Raw genomic sequence first — 19,968 nt, 5'->3', positions numbered from 1 at the left:
GGGAGGCCATGGGTTCCCTCTCCCCCCCCGCTTAGGAGATGGTTTCTCCCGCCTGGAGGCGGGGCCGGTAGGGAGTCACCTGGGCCGGCGCGCGTCCTCTCCACCTGGGCCTGCGCGAGGGCGAGGCCGGGTCGGCCGTTGGGCCTTTGGGCGGGACCCGGGGGGGGAGGGGCGGCGCGGCTGGCGCCTGCGCGGGAGCGCGCCATGACGCGGGCCATTTGATCTAGGTCGCTGGCCCCAGGCCGCCTGCCCGTCCCCCCTGGAGGATTCTGGATGACAACCGAGATTCTTTTTTGCCTTTCTGTTTTTCAAGTGCAGGGCCCTAGAGAATCCGCTGTCTCCCTGTTTCTTCAGAGACGAAAAGAAATCCAGGGACACCCCCGTCCCCTACTGCGAGAGCGTTATCGGGTGTCCGTTTGCCGTCTGCAGGAATGCTTGGTGGACGGCTGGGCGGAAAAAAATGCGTATTTAACCATTTTTAAAAACTTTTCGTACATTTCCTCGTTCCAGCGGATACTTCATGCTTTGGGTAGCTTTTAGCAGTTAGACAGTTTCTTCAGAACATCTGTAGATTTATTGTCCTTTTTTTTTTCTCATTTCATCCTGTAGGAAGCTACACGCCTTGCTCTGTGGTTCCAAACGGCACCAGACAACCACCACCCTTACCAGACCTTTACTGGAGGCACAGAAGGGGCCATGTGCTTTTTGAGGACGAGAGCAAAGGCCTCCCGGCCCTGGGGAATGCATCCCCCATTGTGCCATGTGCGGGCAGACACAGTCATTTGTGTTCATCTGATTGGATCTTTGGGGTATAAAGAGTTTCATGCCCTGCTGTTCTATCCTCCCAACCGGGCCTCCTAATGGCAACCGAGCTTCCCCAAGGCAGGCCTGCTTTCTGTGCCCATCACGCTGGGCTCTGGGATGGGTTAGGATGTTGTCTGTCACTGAATACTTTCCACTCTGGGACATGCTTTCACTCTGTGACCTCGGGAGCCCTGCCACAACTGTGAAGCAGACCCGTTTTATGGCTGGAAAAGTGAGGACGGAAGTATTAGCCCAAGGTCACAAAGTCAGTGAAGCATCATACATTAAGAGGGTGAAGTCATCAGTGCTGTGATAATACAGATAGTGACAACCATAATGCGAATCCAGTCGTCCTTTCCCCTTCCCTGGTCGCACTTAACCATGATTTGAGGGGCTTACAAACCAGTTCTTAATGCAAAGCCCACCCTCTACCTTATCCTTTAATAGGTATCAGAAAGAACAGATTGTCCTCTGATATCAGAAAGAATTCATTTCTGTCAATGTAGAAGACAACGTTGTTACCCTGAGTGACAGTGATGACAGAACAAAAGCACGAGACCAGACCGCATTTATGGATAAATATATTAGCAAATAAATACATTTCTCAACATAGTGCCTGATTCAAGCGTCTTTCTGTCTGGTTCAGATATAAATACCCATGTGGGAGGCTAGGTGCAAATTCCCCACTGACTCTGAGGGAAGAAGATTCCCAGGTGGGGTCCTGTGCCCACTTTGCTCCCACATTCACATTCCCAATGGGATAATGCCTGAGGGGCCAGCAATGGTCAAGCTGCCCTGGGGTGAACGTCACCTTCAGGAGGCCCCTCGGCCCTTGCCCACTCGGTACCAGCTGTTCAGACCAGGCTTCCTGCTCCACCTCCACTCGCATGCACCCCTTTCTGTGTCCCTGGCCTGTATGGCTTACACTGGGAAGCTGGGCCTCTGGGCCATCTAAACCCAAGGGTCCCACTTTGCTTTTCCTTTGTTCTCTCCTGTTCCCCATCCCTGCTCTGAGAGAAAAACTTCCAGAGAAAAATTCCTTATTGTCCTTATTCAGCTGTAATTCTGTCTTTTCTACCTTCATTCCATCCTCCCTCTTCCTAGGTGAACTCCAGCAGAAATCTTCTTTCTGCCACTTAGGAACTGAGAGATAGGAGATCTCCAAGGAAGAGTTATTCCCTCCCACTACCCCCGCCCCCAACTCCTAGAGAAATTGGGGCTGCTAGAGTGACAAGAGAGTTTAAAGATCAGGGGCTTCATCCCAGGTTCTTCAAAGTGCTGTACCACCGTGGGGAGAGCACTCCGTACTCTGGCTTCCCAGAGCCTCCCCTCTGACTTAATATATCTGAAAATTAAGAACAAGAAGGGAAAAAAACATATTCTGTTATGTCCCAAGGCAGATACTGCCTAGAGAATTTGCAGAGCCTCCCTTTATTTAGGGCTTGGGGCTCACCTATGCTCCTGATCCTTTTGCAAAGAAGGAAAATGATAAGAGCCAGGGTTGCCACTATGCAGCAGCCTTACCAGCAGCTGGTGTGCAGGACTCACCCAAAGAATGAGGTGAGAAGGGGTCATGCATTCAGCTGGACCCATTGGCTGGTATGAACATGAGGCTTGGGAGAAGGGAGACCTGCTGGGGCTGGGGAAGGGAGCAGCACCTTTATAAACACCTATCTACCCATACCTAGCCTCCTGCTCTCAGAAAACAGCCTTCAAGGGAGCCAGCCCACACAGGCAGTAGCTGGCTCCCTGCTGGATACAGATTTGTTGCACTGCAGATGTGTTCTGCAGACACGGTCTGGAGCTGGGAGCAGGAAACACCTCTTGCCACCCACCATCACCACTCCTCTTCCAGTGGTTTCAGGAAGTACGGCAAAAGAGGGGTGTTTTCTGAGGTCCCTTCTCTCAGGGGCAGGACTCTGAGGCCCCCATCATCTGGAGCACACTCTTGGCGGGAGGTAGGCCGGAACATCTCACACAGCCTGTTCGCACAGTTCCTCCAGCTCCTCCTCTGAGCCTGCAGTTAGAGAGAGGGGAGGAAAGAAGTTATGAGGGTGAGGCCAGCCCCTTGCTTATACCACCTGCGGAAGAGTATGGCTGGGAGAGAACCAGAGAGAGGGAGGAGCAGGGAATGTGTCCAAAAGGGTTGATTAGACTGAAAGCTGAGAGGGACCCCAGTTGGAACACAGGGGAGAGAAAAACAAATCTAGAGAAAGAGAAACATATATAGCAACCAGTGTGTTACCAGTCCTTACTATTCATTCATTTGCCCAATAAATATTTACGAAGCCACCATGTGCCAAACAGAAGATCAAAAAGAATAAGCAGGGACCTGACAAGCTTGTAGGGGAGAAGGCATGCATGCAAATGGCACTTATGCCAGTGGGACAGGACTGCTGTCACAAGAGATGAATCGAGGAAGGGGAGAGATCTTATCCCAGTGAAGAAGTCAGGAAGGGCTTTCTGGAAGTGGAGATAAAAGAGCTGGTCCTGCAGGAATGGGTAAAAATTAGATTTATGGGCATAGGAAGGCAGCAGAATATTCTGGGCTGCAGCAACTACAAGAAGTGTTGACTTAGTTTGGCTAAAGCATGGGGCAAGGGAAGGGGAGGAAAGGAAAGAGGAGAAAATAAGGTTGGAAAGGAAGACAGGGGCGAGATGGTGCTAGAGCCTTGAAGGCCAAACCAAGTTGGATTTTTCTTTACTGTGGACAAAACAGAACATTTGAAGATTTCTGGATAGTTTGAGGAAGATGACCCTGGAAGCAGCATGGAGGATAGGTGGGCAGGGTAACTGCTGCACAACTCTCCGGGACACAAGATGTGCAGTGCCCAGCCTTCATGGCCCTGTAAGAGGGGTGGGAAGAGCTTGGAGGCTCTTGTCTCCATCTTTAGACTGTACCTAGGACATGGGGCCATCAGTACCAGAGGAGAATACGATCAAGTTAGAGATACCGTTAACAGTACCTGGCACTGACTGGATCTGAGAAGCAGGGAAAAGGGAAGCACTGAAACTAGTTCTGAGTTTGGGAGAGAGGGAAGGTGGTGGTCTTCTCACTGGCAGCACCGAGAGTACAGCACATGACAGGTCCAAATGGAACCATTAAACACATGTCCAAAGCGTGCATTACATGGCTCTATGAAAGCAATTGTTTTCTCTACTGTAACTTTGCATGTCCCTCCCCCCACAGACCTGGATATCCTGGTTGACAAGTTCCGTGTCCTCGTAGCCTAACCTAAAATCTAGCACATAGCAAGCACATAATACAGAAAGGAAAAAGAAAGAAGAAATGAATGAATGAGTGAGTGAATGACAGCAGCGCTCAGGTCCTGCCTATAGGATTCCTAGACCCTCAGGCCTTGTATTTCAGCGCCTTTGGGTCCCCTTTTAAGGTAGAGCGATCCTCCTAGTGATGTCTGCAGGCAAAGAGCTGCTGTCATCCATACAATGGGAGAAGATGGGGGAAGAACAGAAGGTGGAAGGCTCTGGCAGAGGAGAATTTAAGCAAATAAATACCAAGTTAAAGATGAGGACTTACATGATCACCATTGGTTGTGATACAGTAACAGGGGTGCACTGAGCCCCCAAGAAAATGAGATTGGTCTTATTAATAAGGGTGCTTAGAAGGCAAGCCCTAACTGTTCTTTTACCCTACGAGAGAGGAGAAAACTTAAGGACCCACAGGACTGCTGGGAACCACCCACGATCTCTTTCTTTTTTCTCTTTGCATCATTCACATAAATCTTCTCCTGTAGCCTTGTATTGTGGCTATCGGTAATTATTTCTCCTCCATGCTCTCCTCAAGGGCAAGGAATACTTCTTAGCCTTCTTTGTATTTAAAGCTAATACTGAGCTGTATGCATTGAAACAATTGTACCAATTATTAAAATATTGAGACACTTTGATTTGAACTGCTGCCCCAAACCACCCCCTGTGCTTTCTGATGTTTCAGCCACACGAGGACTTCCCCTGAGGTCTCCCCATGATCTGGCAATCAAAGGAGTAACACCGGGAAGAGCCAGAGCCCTCCAGCCAGCATCCTACGTGATGCTGGTTGTTCAGCATTTTGAATGTCCACCCTATTGTACAGTTCTCAACTTCCATCAACCCCTTGTTGTCTGACTTCATTCATTCTGCAATATCCAGCTCTAGTCTCCTCTCCCCGCCACACCCGCTTGCCCTGAAAACTCACCAGGCTGGGCTGGCAGCACCGGGCAGTGTGGGTAAGGGCATGGCCGGCCCTCTGGGGTGCCAGAACTCCATTCCGAAGGCCCCTCCCCAGGTGGGTATGGTCCCAGGGGTTGGCGTGGAGTCAGACACAACCACACTGGCTGTGAACTTGAGTAACAGGAGCCTGGGTTTTCTGCTAGCAGCCTCCTGTCCACGCCTGGAGGTCCGAAGATTAATGGGTGGGCCTCTGGGGACCAAGGGTATGCCAGGCTGGGGCCATAATGGGGAAAAATCTGGCAAGCTGGGTGTGCAGTGAAGTCCTGGGGCCGAGAGGATGGGGTGGGCTCTGAGGGACCCCCCCGCCGTTTCCTCTGTGGGTGTCGGACAGAAAGGCCGGATTTCTGCAAGTGGAAGAGGCTGTTGGGGTTGGGACTGGGGCCGGAAGCATCAGTTGGGTCTGGGGCTGGCTCTGTGAGGGCCGTGGGTTGTTGTGGGTTGGGGAGCTGCCCTGAAGAGGCTGTTGCATTGCATTTGGCAGCTTGCTGACCAGGAGAAGGCAGCTCTGGCTCTGGTTGTGTCCGAGGAACCTCAAGCCTGGACTGCAGGACACCCATTTCTGGGCCAGGCTTCCTGCCATGCCACTGGAAGCGCTTTTTGTAGTGGTGGTGCCGATGGCGGTGGTAGTGGATATGGCTGGAAACCTGGGTTTCCCCTCTGGGCACCACTGAGTCCAAAGAACGGGGCCGAGAGGTCACGCTGGGCTGAGTCTCTTCCTCCTGGGGCTCCCCTTCAGGGCTGCAGTACACCAAGGGGTCAAAGTCACTGCTCAGAGAGCTGCGGAAGGTAGAACTGCTGCCATGGATGCCTTGCAGGCTGACGTCTGTGCAGTTGACCACTGAGTCACTCGAAGAGCCATGGCAGGGCCCCGAACTAGAATCACTGGCTGGCCCATCTGCCAGGTAGCCACTGCGTTCTGTGCAGTAGCTTTCTCCAGACCCACTGCTCTCATGAGGCCTGGCCCGGCGTGGGGGCACTGGGCAAGTGGCCGTATGCTGCGAGGTACATTGGAGGCGGCTCAGCCCCCAGCCCTGTGCGAAGGGGTGCTGGGCTGCTGCCAGGCGCTGCTGCTCGCCTGGAGCCCGGGGATGTGCAGCTCTGGGGAGGCGGTGGTGCCGAGGGCCCATGCCTGGCTCCTGGGATGGTAGGAAGGGACCAGGTCGTGGGGGCCGAGCCACTGCAGTCCGGGGAGGGCCCAGCACGTAGGCAGCAGGGAGGTGGTAGTGGGCATGGCCCGGATGCTGGCGAATGAGATGGAGTCTCCGGCCTGGTTCCTGGTAAGATCGAGTGGGTCCCACAGACTGGGAAAATGAATCTCCCTCTGGAAGAAAGAACCAAGAGCACAGGTGTTCGTACAAATCTATGAAGGGTGCCTTCAGAAAGGGGTGACTATAGCGTACCTGTGTGAGCCTACACAGCCTGAGAGCTCAGTCAGAGTTTGGGGGACCAAGGACATTCCCAACGTGCCTGTGCCCTACGATGCCCTCACTCCTTCCAGTCAGGTTGTCCTCTGGGAGTTCCACTATGCGTGTCAACTCCTGTGCCTCTAGCAATCATTTGGGGCTCTTTCACCCAGGGCCACTGCAAGCCCACAGTGCACCTCTGGGTGAATTAGAAAAAGGCTCTCTTGCCTCCAGATACCTCTCTTACAACTGTTGGAAAATTGTCATAATATCTTGGTTTGGTTAGAATAGAATATCTTGGTTTCGTTATTGCCAGAAAGTTGGAATAATAAATATACAAATCACCCAGATTTATAATCAACAAAGTCATCATAAAAATACAAATCATTTTTAAAATAACAAAGATGTCTACAGGGTCAGTGGCCCCACCCCTCCGACGAGGTGCTGAGTAGGGCACAGCTTAAAGAACCACAGAGGCAGTGCTGCTTTCTCCTCAGCTTCGAGGCAAAACCCTTTCCCAGAGGAAGCCGTGTTTTAGACCCATCTGCCTGCACACAGGAGAGTCCTTGGCCCGCCTCCTACCTACGATGTTGAACATGCAGAGGGGACAAGTCCGATGCTGATGTAGCCAGGGGTCCACACAGGCACGATGGAACTCATGGAGGCAGGAAATGACCCGTAACTCCTGGAGAAAATAAGGGGGTCCAAACCAAAATTATCTGTAGCTGCAGAAGTCACCAGGAACCCGGACATCCCCCTAACTCCATCCAGCCTCTCTCTCTTCTATCATCTACTTGCAAAAGACCTTAGAGAAGGCATGGGCTTTGGTATAAGGTAGACCTGGATTTTGCCACTTTGACCTTGGGCAAGTTTCTTAACAGACAGTTTTCTGCTACACAATAAGGATAAAAAACAAAAAAAACCAAAAGGAATCTACCTTCATCCCTCATGGTCATGAGGCTAAGAGGAAACACTGCCTCTCAAGCACCCACTGCAGAGCCTGGCACATGGTACACACTCAAGAAACAATAGTTCTCTTTCCATGGTAGACCAGGAAAATAACCAAACCTCAGGCTATCCCCTACCTCTGCTGAATGCAGGATACACAGGACTCAGATGCAGCCAGAGCACTCACACCAGCCTGAAGTACCTCCTCCCCCAAGCTCCAGCTTACCCTCCCCAGCCTGGTCACAGAGGTCAACCACCATCCCTGCCTTACCTGGCCCTCAGAGAACTCCTCCAGGCAGATGGCACACACAGGGGCTGAGCTGCAGCTGCTACCTGAGTCTGGCCACTCAGCCTGGGCCTTCTTGCAGCTGGCCCGGTACCTCCTGGTGGCCAGCTGGCTGATGGCCCAGGCTGTTCGCTGCCGAAGGGGATCCTGGGAAGAAGGGTGGGGCTCGAATGGGGCAAGGGCTCCTTTTCCCTCCTCCAGGACCCCAGCTCATATTCAGTTCCCAGTCACATGTGGCCAATTGACTACCCTTGGGAGTTTGGGCCCTTCAAGCACATACATGGTTTTGCCAAGCAGGCCACACCCTCCCACCCCATTCTTCAAGCTTTCCTTCCCTTGATCCATTAGAGAAACTTTTTATCCAACTGCCTGCTTGACATCTCAACTTGGATATCTAACTGGCACGTCAAATTGAACTCCGTAATCCCATTGACCACTCCTAACCACATACCTGTTCTCCCCCAATCTTCCCCATCTCAGTAAATGGAAATTCCATTCTTTTAATTGCTTAGGCCAAAAAGCTTGGTGCCATTCTTGACTCCTCTCTCTCACACTCCATGATGAACCCATTAGTAAACCTGTTGGCTTTACCTTCAAAATACACCGAGAATCTAACTAGTTCTCACTACTTGCACAGCTACCTCCTTCACCCAAGGAGTGTCACCTCGATTACTGTCACCTTGATTCCTGTAATTGCCTCGTAATTGGTTTCTCTGTTTCCAGTCTTGCCTCCCTGTAATCTAGTCTCCTCAAAGCAGCAAGAGGGATCGTGTTAAAACTTAAGTCAGATCATGGCACTCCTTCAGTTCAAAACCCTCCAATGGCTCTCATTTCACCCAGAGTGAAAAAGTCCTGACAATGGCCTAAACAGTCCAATGCAACTGGGCCCTCATGAACTCTGGTCTCATCTCCTGCTCTGCCCTCTCTCTCACTCCATTGCAATCACATGGCCTTCTCACTGCTCACTGCTCTTTAGAGCAGTCTCCTGCCTCAAGGCCTTTACACCTCCTCTTTTCTCTGCTCAATCACTTTCTCCCCAGATATGTGCACAAGACACCCCCATTTAGGGTCTTTCTCCTAATGTCATCTTCTTGATGAGGCTTCCTTACTTTTAAAAATGAACCCGGTACCATTTACATTCTCTCTCCCCTTTTCTATTTCACTTTTCTCCCTACCACATATTACCACCTAAAATACTTTTCATTTTACTTTTATTTTGTTCATTGACTGTCTCTTCCCACTAGAATGAAATCTCCCAAGGGAAGGGCTTTTGTCTTTTTTGTTCATTCCCAATACCTGAAACAGTGCCTGGCACCTAAGAAGGAGTTCCTTGCATTTGTTGAATGAATGAATGAACGAATGAATGAGCAAACCTATGAAGAATGGCTGCTGGAACTTGACTAAGTCAGATGCCAGCATATTTAGATGTAAACTATTTCATGAGCATAAAGGCACATCCTTTCCTCACTGTTCCTTCCTGCTCCTCATCCTTCCACACACATGCACACGGCCCCCTCCACCAGGGAGCCCTGCTCACCGGCCTGCTGTGGCGGGGACGGCACCGGATGCGCAGCACCGAAGCCAGAATGACGACAAAGATGATGCCCACCACTGTCAGGAGGATCCACACATCATAATCTGGCTGGGGGAGCGAGCAGAGAGGGAGAGGGTCATTCTTCTGGAAGGAACTGGGCCAGTTTGGGAGGAAGACAGGAGCCCAGGAGACACACAGAAAGCTGATGGTCCCCTTGAGTCTTCAGCAGAGGGGATGGGGTGGGGGGAACCTGCAGGTGGGGTTGGGTGGTTCCTTCCTGCCCTTGGGCACTCATAGGAAAAAGTACTCTAGATGGCAGCTGTGAGAGTTATTATCTGAAGACCTGTATGCTTTGGAAAAAGGGGAGAGGGACCCCTCTGAAAAGCAGAAGCTACCCAGTGAGCAGCTGGGTGAGGTTTCTAGCCAGCAGAGAAACACCAGCCAGGGGTCAGGGGACTAGGTGGCCAGGGGTTCGTTCTGGCTCTGCTACTGTGTTCCATGAAACCATAGAACTGAAAACAACTTGAGAACTCAGCCAGCCCAGTCTGTTCATTCTGTGGATGAGGCCCAGACAAGGGAAGAAATGTGCCCAGAGGCACACAGCTGGTGGAGGACATTGGCCTAGAGGGTTGCTGAGGTCTCTCCAGGTTCAGGACTCTAAGGGCTTTTGATGGGAGTTGCCATGAGACAAAGTCGGGGTGAGAGCAGGTGCTGGGGTCTGGAGATCTGGTGTGCTTACCCAGGTTGGGGGCTCCTTCAGCTCAATCCTCACATGGGCCTTTCTGTTCTTGTACACAAACTCCATCAGCTTTTCGGCATCATTGCCCCAGATCAACACCACTGGCCAAGTCAGCCCCAGGGGTTGCTGCAGCTGCAGGAGGGAAAGCGCCCACAAGGGCCACTGTGTCCTGACTTCTCCTTCCCCTGGTCACTTTAACTTCCTCCATTCAGCCCCTCCTCAAACACCCCAATGTCCCTGGGTACCTGCTCAGCAGCAGCTCGATCCTCAGTGATGTCAAAAAGGACAGCGCTGGCTCCTCGCTCACCCGCCATCCGGGCCTGCAGACACACAGCACAGGTCCAGTGGGGGTCAGATGAAGCCCACCCATGCTCGGGCCTCACCTCCTCATGCATGCACCCCCTCCTCGGATCTTGCACACACTGTATCTCTGCATACATATAACACATGTAAGGGGGCAGTGGGACCTGCATCCCCTGTTCACCCAGGTCCCACTACCTTCAAGAACAACATTCAATCCTTTTGTAATGGAACAAACCTTTAACAAGGGTTCAGAAGGTGCCAGGTGGTGAACCAGGCTCTACGGCTAAGGACAAATAAGGCACAGCCCCTGCCCTCAGTCTATGGTCACTAAGTGTGAGAACAGAGTAGGGAATGACCGGCACCCCCAGGGAGTGGGGGGTGACCCGTCCCCAGTACAGACAGGGAAGTGGGGCAGAGCAGAGAGGTGGAGAGCTCCTTCAGAACAGAGCCTGCAGGGCGTCCCCCCAGCTCAGGCAAAGTTCCCAGAGCCTGGGACACTGCCCCCACCCAAGATCTCCGTGGCAGAGCCCCAGGCTCAGCCCATCTCCTGGGCTCTCTCTTCCTGCCACACTGTAGTTTGCCAGCTCTTTCTCTGGCTCCAACTCAGGGACGTAATGGGAGTCCGAGTCCAGTGCTTTATCCCTTCACCCCCTCCCTGAAGGTGGCACTAGAGACTCCGTGGGGTGGGACTTGAGGGGTTGTTCCCAGGAGGAAACAGCTGTGTATATCATGCTCACCAAGGCTCCAGGAGCAGGCTTGGGGAAGCAGAATCTAGCTAACCAGGCAGAGCAGAGAGCAGATCCAGAAAGAGAACAAAAAGCAGGAATCCAGGGGCTCGGGGTGTGGGGTAAGAGAAGGAAGATGAGAGCTGAGGGGGAGGGACAAGGACAAAGGACCAACAGACAGACACTGCTCGCAGCCTGTGTCAGGTGTCCCTAGCCAGCAGAGCCACCTGCAACCTTCCCTCCTGCTGCAGAGGCTCATCTTGTGATGGCTTCCGGCTAGGCCCTCCTATCCCTGGGGGCCTGCTAAGTCTTTGGGACCTTCTTCCAGGCACTGAAAGAGTTAATCCTTCTGCAAGTAGTGGTGGCAGGAAGAGGAGCCAGTGCTGGGGCTTACTCACACTCTCAGTGCTTTGATCTCTGCTTCCCTTCCCGGGGAGAGCCTGTTGGGGCAGGTCTCCTGCCAGGCAGGCCAGGGGAGTGGCTCCTTGCTCGCTCCCTGCTCCCTGCTCCCTGCTCCCTACTCCCCAGGCAGCAGCAGGGCCAGGGGGCCCCTCAGAACAGGCAGCATGCAGGCAAGGGAGCGGAGGGTTGGTGGTGGAGACACTCAAGTGGGGCCCTGTTTTGGTCAGGAGGGTAACTTCCCTCTTGCCTCTTTCTTTCTCAGAGAAGCTGGGGTGGGCCCTCTACCAGCACCCAGGCCCAGCCCAGGCCCATGTTCGCAGGGCTCACTGACCGGAAATTCACAGGGCTCCAGAATGGAGTTGCTGAAGAAACCAAGAGGTCACAGCCTTCATCCCCCTCCTGCTCACTTACTCCCAGGAAGTCCACCCCACGTAGGCGACCCCAGGTCAAAAGAAGCTCTCGAATCTTCAGAGCCCTCCAAGCTAGGGTATGGGAGCAGCCCCAGGGGCAAAGGAGAAGGGCTGCTGATTCCTACTGCTAATCTCATAGCTAAGGGGTGGAGAGGTCACCCCAGGAGTCACAGAATTGAGACTCCTGGATCCTCTGTGCTGCCTGGCAGGGCCTTATGTTTCTCATCCCCAGAATGAGAACCTGCCCTGCGTGGAAGAACATGAGGGAAGGGCACAGACTTCCTTCTCTGGAGCTTTTCTTACTTCTCCACCCCTCTCTCTTTGAAGGATTGGGGTAGGAACAGTGGAAAGTAATTACCCTGAGGTTCAAACATCCCAGCCCATTACAGCCCATAATTACAAAGTTGTAAAATTGATCAAAGAGACTTGGCCAACAGGGAAACAAACAGGACTTTCAGGCAGTGGGTGCCTGTGTCCAGAGTTCTAGGAATCAAAAAGCAAGAATGCGGGCCAGATGGCAACCCATTTTGGGGCTATCCATGCTTCTTTCAGTCCACCTGCACCAAACAAAGTGGGAGGGAGAGAGAAAAAGCAGGACTTCTCCGGGGACTGAAATCTGGAAGGCAGAGAGGGTGGGCAGGCTCTATGGAACGAAGACTGGGCTTTAGAAAGACAACCCAGAGACCTCTGGGAGCTGCAAAGAGTCAGCCAGCCCCCTAGGGGCAGCAAGCAAGCCTGCTCACGGCCTCTAGCAACCGGAGCCAATATATCCCAGGACTTCCATGCTACACTCTGTACTTCCCTGGGCCTTAGATCTGCCTTTCAGACATCAGACACACTGACAGTCTGTATGTCTGTATGTCTCATTCTTATCAAAGATGGAGCACCTACTGTGCCCAGGGCACCAAACCAGGGAAGCCAGGCCCTCCAGAACAACTCATAATCTAGTTGTGGAGACAAGGTATATACATAAAATTGTAATGCTGATAACAACATTTTAGAGTAGAAATTAATGAAATAGATCAGTAGTTTCCAAACCTTTTTTCCCTGCAGAAAGCCCTTCCCTCCACTCACACACCACACACACGCATGCACACACACACAAACACACACAAAATCTGCCACAAATCTTTAATATACAAAATATAAAAGTGAGCTGAGGTTGAGGGTGGGCCTGGGGTAAGAAGGACCCTTGGTTTCTCCTCCCCCAAGGCACCTCCATGAAAGCTGGTGTGGAAAGCATGGACAGAAACCCTGGTGGCATGCCAGGAGGGAGGGGTTTCTGTTCCTAGCTGACTAGCTGGGCTGCACCAGTCAGGAAAGATTCAATAGAAGAAGTGGGATTCATCTGGGTTTGGAAGCAAAGGTAGGAGGAAGTAATAGGGAAATTACCTTTAGTGAGACCCACTCTGCCTAGACTGCTTAGGATTGAGTCCTGAATCTGCTATTAACTATTAGCTGTGAGACTCTGGGCAAGTCATTTAACTGCTGTATTCCTTAGTTTTCCTTTCTGTAAACTGGGGATAATAATAGGACCTGCATCACAGGATTATTTTGAGGATAATGTAAGTTAATCCATGTAAAGCCTTATAATAGTGCTTGGCACATAGTAAATGTTCCTCAAGTATTAATTATTACTACATCAGCTATTACTATGTTCTTTGTGTAATACTGTGTTTCCCCAAAAATAAGACCTAGCCAGACAATCAGCTCTAATGTGTCTTTTGTAGCAAAAATTAATATAAGACCCGATATTACATTATATCATTATATTATACTATATTACATGACCCAGTCTTATAGTAAAATAAGACCGGGTCTTATATTAATTTTTGCTCCAAAAGTCATATTCGAGCTGGTGGTCTGGCTGGGACTTATTTTCGGGGAAACACGGTAGGACTCCTCACAACAACTCTGTAAGACAGTCATCAGCCCTCTGAGTTGAGGAAACCCAGGACTTCAGCCTTCCCGGTGCTTGGTTACTGGGTAGTAGTCTCTCTAGCGAGAGAGGCAGGGCTTGTACCCTCTACTTGCCTCCTTCCGCCAGGCAAGCGCCACTGCTCCAGTCCAGGAACGAGATAAGGGCCTGGGTAATCATAATGGCTGTGGAGCTGCTAATAAAGAAACAGAAACCTGTCTCGGTGACTGGCTGGGGGAGGGGTGGTGGTGAAAAGAATAGAAGCGTCCAGAAGAATTATGATGAGGGTTTCAGAGATCAAGAGAGAGAACAATGAAAGCAAAACACCAACTCTGTTCACTACAAAAGCATGGGACGATGACGCCAATGATGATGATAGCGACAGTGCCCTCGTTTACTATGTACTTGTCAGAAGACTAAGGACTGTCTCATTAAATCCTCATAACGACCTTATGTCATAAGTCCCATTATTATTCCCATTGTATGGATGCGGAAACGGGCTCTGAGAAGTGAGCTAAAATGTCCTGGCACTGAGGGGCAGTGGAGACACCAGGCTTCAGGCCCAGGGCTGTCTGGCTTGAGAGCCCCAGCTGTCAGTGGTGATGGCGGAGTGAAGAGCGCGGAGCTACAGCAGCTCCCATCAGAGGTTCCCACCCAGCGACAGGGCAGAGGCCTGGCAGGAAACAGAGAGGTGAGTGTGGTAGGGGTGGAGAAGCATGGGCAGTGACCCCAGAGGCTGTGAAAGAAGAAGTCACAGGGCAGTAGCCGAGGCGCTTCTTCTAAACCCCTAATGTTTTTTGCTTGTGTTTATTTTTGGCTCAGGCACCACTGGCACTTGACATACATTATTTTCATCCTCTCAGTAATCACTGGGGTAGGAAATAAAAGCCCCATTTTATGGTGGTGGAAACAAAGGCCGACAAGGTTAAGTATCTCAGAGAGCCCTGGCCATGTGCTGCTGGCTTCCCCGTGTCTGTGCCCAGGTCTCACATTTCTGACAGGAGTGCGCTCCTCTAGGGGGGCAAGGAGAAAACTCCTATATGGACACGTCCTGACAGGTCGCCAAGTGTTCACAGGTATGTGAAATCTTACTCTGCTCTAGGAGAACAGCGGAGCTTCTCTGAACCCTTCTTCCCCACTCTTTCTCTCTGTCTCTCTCTCTGTTTCTATCTATGTCTGTGTCTGTCTCTCACACACACATGCTCCATTCACATTCGCACTACCTAACACCGAGCACTAGTGTACCAACTGAATAAATGAATGGCATTTGCCCATATTTTGTAAAACAAGGGAAATGAAATAGCCAGAAGCAGGGTAGCTTCAGCCTCACAAAATTCTGCTGCTATTTAGGACACTCCCAGTCTTGCAGAGACACCACACTCTCCAGCTCCTCCTGGGGTGTTCTGGCCCGTTTCCCACCTCTCCTGGAGTCCCCTTCTGCATCAGCATGGGCAGGCTGGGAGAGTACCTTCACCTACTTGAGGGCATCACATTCAGAATCCTGCCCACATCCCTGCCCCCTGTGGGATCACATAGGAACCCAGGCTGTTTCCTGAGTCACCAGCCACAGGAGGATCAGGAAATCCCCAGGGGATCCAGGCCTGAGTACAGTGAGCAGGCACACAGGTAGCAACCGTCATCTTCCTCCGTCACCGCCCCTGGGAGCAGGACCTCCTCCCAAGTCCACCTGACTGTGCCACGCACAATCTAACTATAGTCGGCCTTATGTCACCCTGAGAACCTCTTCACATATGTTCAGTTTTCCCAGCCAGAATGGAAGGCAACAGAGCAGAGAGAGAGTAAAAGCCCAGGTTTGAGAACTGGATAAGCCTCAGTTCAAATCTCAGCTCCACCCTTCCTAGGCGTGTCATCTGGCAAGTTGCTTAAGTTTTCTGATCCTCACTTGCCTTAATGTCAAACAGGGAATAATAATGTCTAGTTTCCTCATTGTCGTGAAGGGTAAACGAGACAGTATATACATATATATATATATATATATATATATATATATATATATATATATATATATATATATATATATATATATATATATATATGTGGGATCCATCTCATGTCCCATCTGGCACATGGCAAGCACACAGAAAACAGTAACTAATGTTAAAGCAGGGGTCACAAATGCAAATGTTTGCAGGCCCTTGGAGGTAGCAGGCCAGTAGGAAACACGGCAACCAGAGAACCCACGTCTGTGGAAAGGCAGCAGCTGCTGCCAGCTCCAGCCAATAGTGCCCGTGGACATGTGGGGCCACCGGCTTGCAATCTGCGAGGGACAGTGGGAAGATTTTAAGGGTAGGGACAATGGTTTCTGTCCCAGCTATTCTTGTATAGCGCTCAGTAAATAATTCCAAAGGATGGAGAAGACCTCCGGCTGGCCCCTCTTTGCTCTGATGATGGGCAGGGGAAGAGGTTTAGGAACTTCCAGGTGATGGGGGAAGAGATAGGGTATGGCACATGCCCAGGTGACAGTCAAAGGTTCTGCTGGTAGATGGGTGGTGGGGAAAAGGACAAAGGCCTGAATTTCCTCCTCTCTCAGACCAATCATAGCTTAGGAAAACCCGAGTGAATCGAGAACATAACTCTTAGGAGACAAGAGGCTGGAGAGCACAGGAGCCTCTCACAGCCTGGAGCTGGATGAAGTTCAAGGTGTGTGTGGGGTTGAGTGGGAATCTACCTTGCTGGCCAGTGACAGGCAGGGGCGGGGGGCCCGCTGGGGACTCTCCAGCTTGACGATGCTGATGAACCCAGGCTCCAGATTGTCATCATCACTGGCATTGCACAGGTACAGGGGGTGGGACTGTAGGGAGAGAGAGAGAGAGACAGGTTAGGGAGGCTGTAGGGAGCAGGAGTAAGCTGTGAGAGCCGAGCACCTGTCTACTCTTCTAGGCAGGTACCAGGGAGGACCTCAGTTCTAGGAAAGAGATTAGATTGCCTTGTGCTAAGCTAGTTGGCATCCATTATCGTTGCAGGGGTGCCAGGGCCAAGGATACTTGGAGACGGGGGCAAATGGGAGTGAGGGATATCCAAAAGCAGAGACCACTGCAAAGCAGCCCCAACAACCCTCAAGCCCTGGCTTTTCAAACAGGCTGGCCACAAAGGGCTCTTCTCCTGGCGCCATCCTCCCTCACCTCCTAATTTTTTACCTGCTTCCCAAACCACGGGCTAAGAGTGCTTTCAGAATCTCGCCTACCCTCTTTGCTCCCCCAGGACCGGGCTGGGTGTTGTTGGTGCCTCCTTCCCCCCATGGGACACCCCACACCCCGCTCCAGCAGCTGTTGCCCCGTAGATTCCCATCTTCCCATCTCTCATGGGGCTGTGTCTTCTCACTCAGTGCTGCCTTGGTCCTCCCAATAGCCCCCTTTGCCCCTGCCCTGTGACCACCCTGGGATTAAGCAGGGTGCTGACAGAGAAGAGACTATTTGGGGATGAGGCGTGGCTAACAGTTAAGCCTTTACCAGCACAATTTCTGGGGTTTGTCCTGTCCCCAGAAATGACGCAGTAGAGATGGAGCCAGCTCTGCCCATCTGCTCTGCGGATTGGCAGGTGCTATCCAACCCCTGGGCTTCTAGCCTGGCTGGTGCTGGGCAATGACTAAGGGGGTAAGTGGGCCCAAGACATACTAACAGGCCAGAGAATTCTCTCAACAAAGGAGTGAGACTGTCCTTCTATATACTCTCTTCTCTTTCAAGGTGATTCGAATACCCACTTGAATCTAATTTTCACAGAGTGCTGTAAGAACAAAGTATGACCTCTATTTGGTCCTAGATCATCCTATGGACCAGGGGGTTCCCACATGGTGAAAACCCAATGTGTCCTGGCAAGAAAGGGGATTTCCTACTAGGAAGCTGCCCATGCTTTTCTCTCTGCTACTGTTGAGGTCTGAAGGACTTCAAGAAAGAACCATCAGAGGAACCAGAGAATTTACGAAGGTGATAATTTGATGATGGATTTAAAGGCACAGTCACTTTTTGAAAGCACTTTCAGGCTATCTCCTCTCACTGTATCACTGCGGTCCCTTGAACGTAGTAGGTTCTCTATAAATATGCCCTACCTAGCTTTGAATTGTGAATAAAACTCTTAGGCAGGGGGTGTTGCAATGGGAGGGATTTCCATTCTTGCCCCTAGAATTTACAGACTATTAGTCTGGTGGTGATCAAGGTTTAGTGTGTGTGTGTGGGGGAAGGTTATACACCTTCCTACCCCCAGAAAAAAGGCTGGAGTTAAGGTTGGGGGCTGTTTCCACTTCAGTGAAGCTGTAGCCCCTGTCTCGAAAGCTCCGTTAGTCTGTCTGTCTGCCCATCTGTCCAGCCATGCAGTCATTCATTTCTTCCTTCTACCAACAATGGGAGCTGCCTTGGTGCCAGGCACTGTACAAAGCATTGAGGAGTCAACAATGAATCAGATGGGCTCCTTGCCTTAAAGGAGCTCCAAAGACAAGTGTATAAACACATTGTATTGTGATGTTATGATGCACGTTCATTCAAGGGCCTGTGGGAGGACACAGAAGTGGGGACCACCAATCCCACGCAGGAGGGATTGGTGGAATAGGTATGTGTCCACAGGGGAGGGTACCGTCCTGGCAGAGGAAGCGGCCTGTGCCAAAGTGTGGAGGCACAGACACAGGGTTGGGGGGGACTGGGCAGTTAGGTCTGGTGTGAAAGGGAAGGCAGGTGATCAGGCTGGAAAGGTGAGCAAGGTTCAGACCACGGACAGGGGCCACAGATTGGCGTTTGAGAGGGATCTACCAGGTGACGACAGAGGACAGTCTGGTGTGGTGAGGAGTCGGAAGTCAGCCGCTCCGACAGAACGAAAGATGCGAGCCCTTCCTTCAGGAACAACAAATCACAGCCACCGAAGCCTACTGTTTTGCTTGCCCCCACCCCACCTCACCCATGGTCCAGCTTTCTCAAGAGGACTCTAAGAGGCCTCTCACTGACCAGAGGGTCAACTGGGAGAGGGGGAAAGTCACTCTGGAGAAGAGTAAACTTTAGAGAAGAATGTTCAAATATCTAACCATCTCTCTGGTCCCGGCCTTTGCAGTGCTATAGGGTAGGGTGTCTCTGAGAAGGTGGAAGGCAAAAAGCTTGGTGTCAGAGATACCAGACCTCCCTGGTCCTGAACTAACAACTATGGAAGAGGGAAGGGGAGGAAATTAACCAACAGTAACTGCCTCTGGTGTGCCAGGCCCTTTACATGTTATCTCACTACAAGGTACATAGATACGATCATCCCCATTTAAAGAGAAAGAAGCTCGAGGCTCAGAGAAATTAAGGTCACATAAGATTAGAACCCAGCTCTGTCTGACTCCATCCTCTGGAGTCATGTTACTCCAAATGAACCACACAGTCAACCCGCTATTATTGTTGTTGTTGATAATGATGATAGTTTACATTTATTGAGTGAACATGGTGGGCCAGTGATTGTTCTAGGCACTTCTGTGTATTAACTCTTTTTACCCTCTTACACCTACGAGATAGAAACTATTATCGTCTCCATTTTAAAGATGAGGAAACAGAGGCACTGAGAGGTTACATAACATGCCCAGGACTATGCAGCTGAAATCAGAAGAAATGGAAAGAAGTAGTAGAAGGTAGGTTACAAAAAATTAAGAACAATTTCCATTTCACTTTGAAAACATGATACGTTCCCCCAACTCATGACCAAGAAAATCTGCCTTCCTAAATATACATTCCTAAAGCATAATGGCCCAAACACAAGTCCCTAAAATATTAGTGGTGACTTCCAGGATTCTATCCTAGGCCCTCTTCTCTTTTCACTGTCCATGGTGAATGGAGAATGGTGACCCCCGCCAATACTGTGGTTTAGGTTTCCGCATAGACGTTGTTGATTACATTTGTGCAGCCCAGACCTCTCTTGGGTTCTAGCCTCATATGCCCAACAGGTAGGGCCTGGACATTTCTGCCGGAAGAAACTTAAATGAGACACCTCACACTCAGCATGTTCAAAACTGAACTTACCCTTTCATCCCTCAAAACTGCTCCTATTTTAGGGATTGGAACCACTATCTATCTACCTACCACCCAAGTCAGGTATTGTCCCCCTAGGCTCCTCTTTTTTTCACCCCTTACCACCATCACCACCAATATCCAACCAATCCCCAAATTCTATTAATTCTAATATCCTCACCATTTCTCTTATTCTCTTTCCTCCATTCCCATTATGGCTACTGTAACACAGGCCACCATCATTGCTATTCCAATTTACTGAACTAACCTCTTAACTGGGGTCACCTC

At 50.9% G+C, this 19,968-nt stretch overlaps 1 protein-coding gene across 2 annotated transcripts in view; it reads right to left on the bottom strand.

Moving 5' to 3' along the window:
* Positions 1-1,355: 1,355 nt before the first annotated feature.
* RNF43 (ring finger protein 43) overlaps positions 1,356-19,968 on the bottom strand; it is a 58,555-nt gene continuing 39,942 nt past the window's right edge. For both annotated transcript variants that reach the window (XM_081028231.1, XM_081028232.1), the window contains 8 exons: positions 16,389-16,511; positions 10,187-10,261; positions 9,942-10,073; positions 9,206-9,310; positions 7,654-7,815; positions 7,017-7,119; positions 4,997-6,352; positions 1,356-2,821 (listed from right to left, as the gene is read on the bottom strand). In XM_081028231.1, the coding sequence (XP_080884357.1) occupies positions 2,778-2,821; positions 4,997-6,352; positions 7,017-7,119; positions 7,654-7,815; positions 9,206-9,310; positions 9,942-10,073; positions 10,187-10,261; positions 16,389-16,511 (2,100 nt within the window). In that variant the 3' untranslated portion in view covers positions 1,356-2,777. The remainder of the gene's footprint in view (positions 2,822-4,996; positions 6,353-7,016; positions 7,120-7,653; positions 7,816-9,205; positions 9,311-9,941; positions 10,074-10,186; positions 10,262-16,388; positions 16,512-19,968) is intronic.

Source organism: Rhinolophus hipposideros (genome assembly GCF_964194185.1).
Source record: "Rhinolophus hipposideros genome assembly, chromosome: 20".
In the NCBI taxonomy this organism is placed as follows: Eukaryota; Metazoa; Chordata; class Mammalia; order Chiroptera; family Rhinolophidae; genus Rhinolophus; species Rhinolophus hipposideros.
Note: the sequence above shows the minus strand (reverse complement) of the source record. Positions and strands in the feature narration are given on the sequence as shown.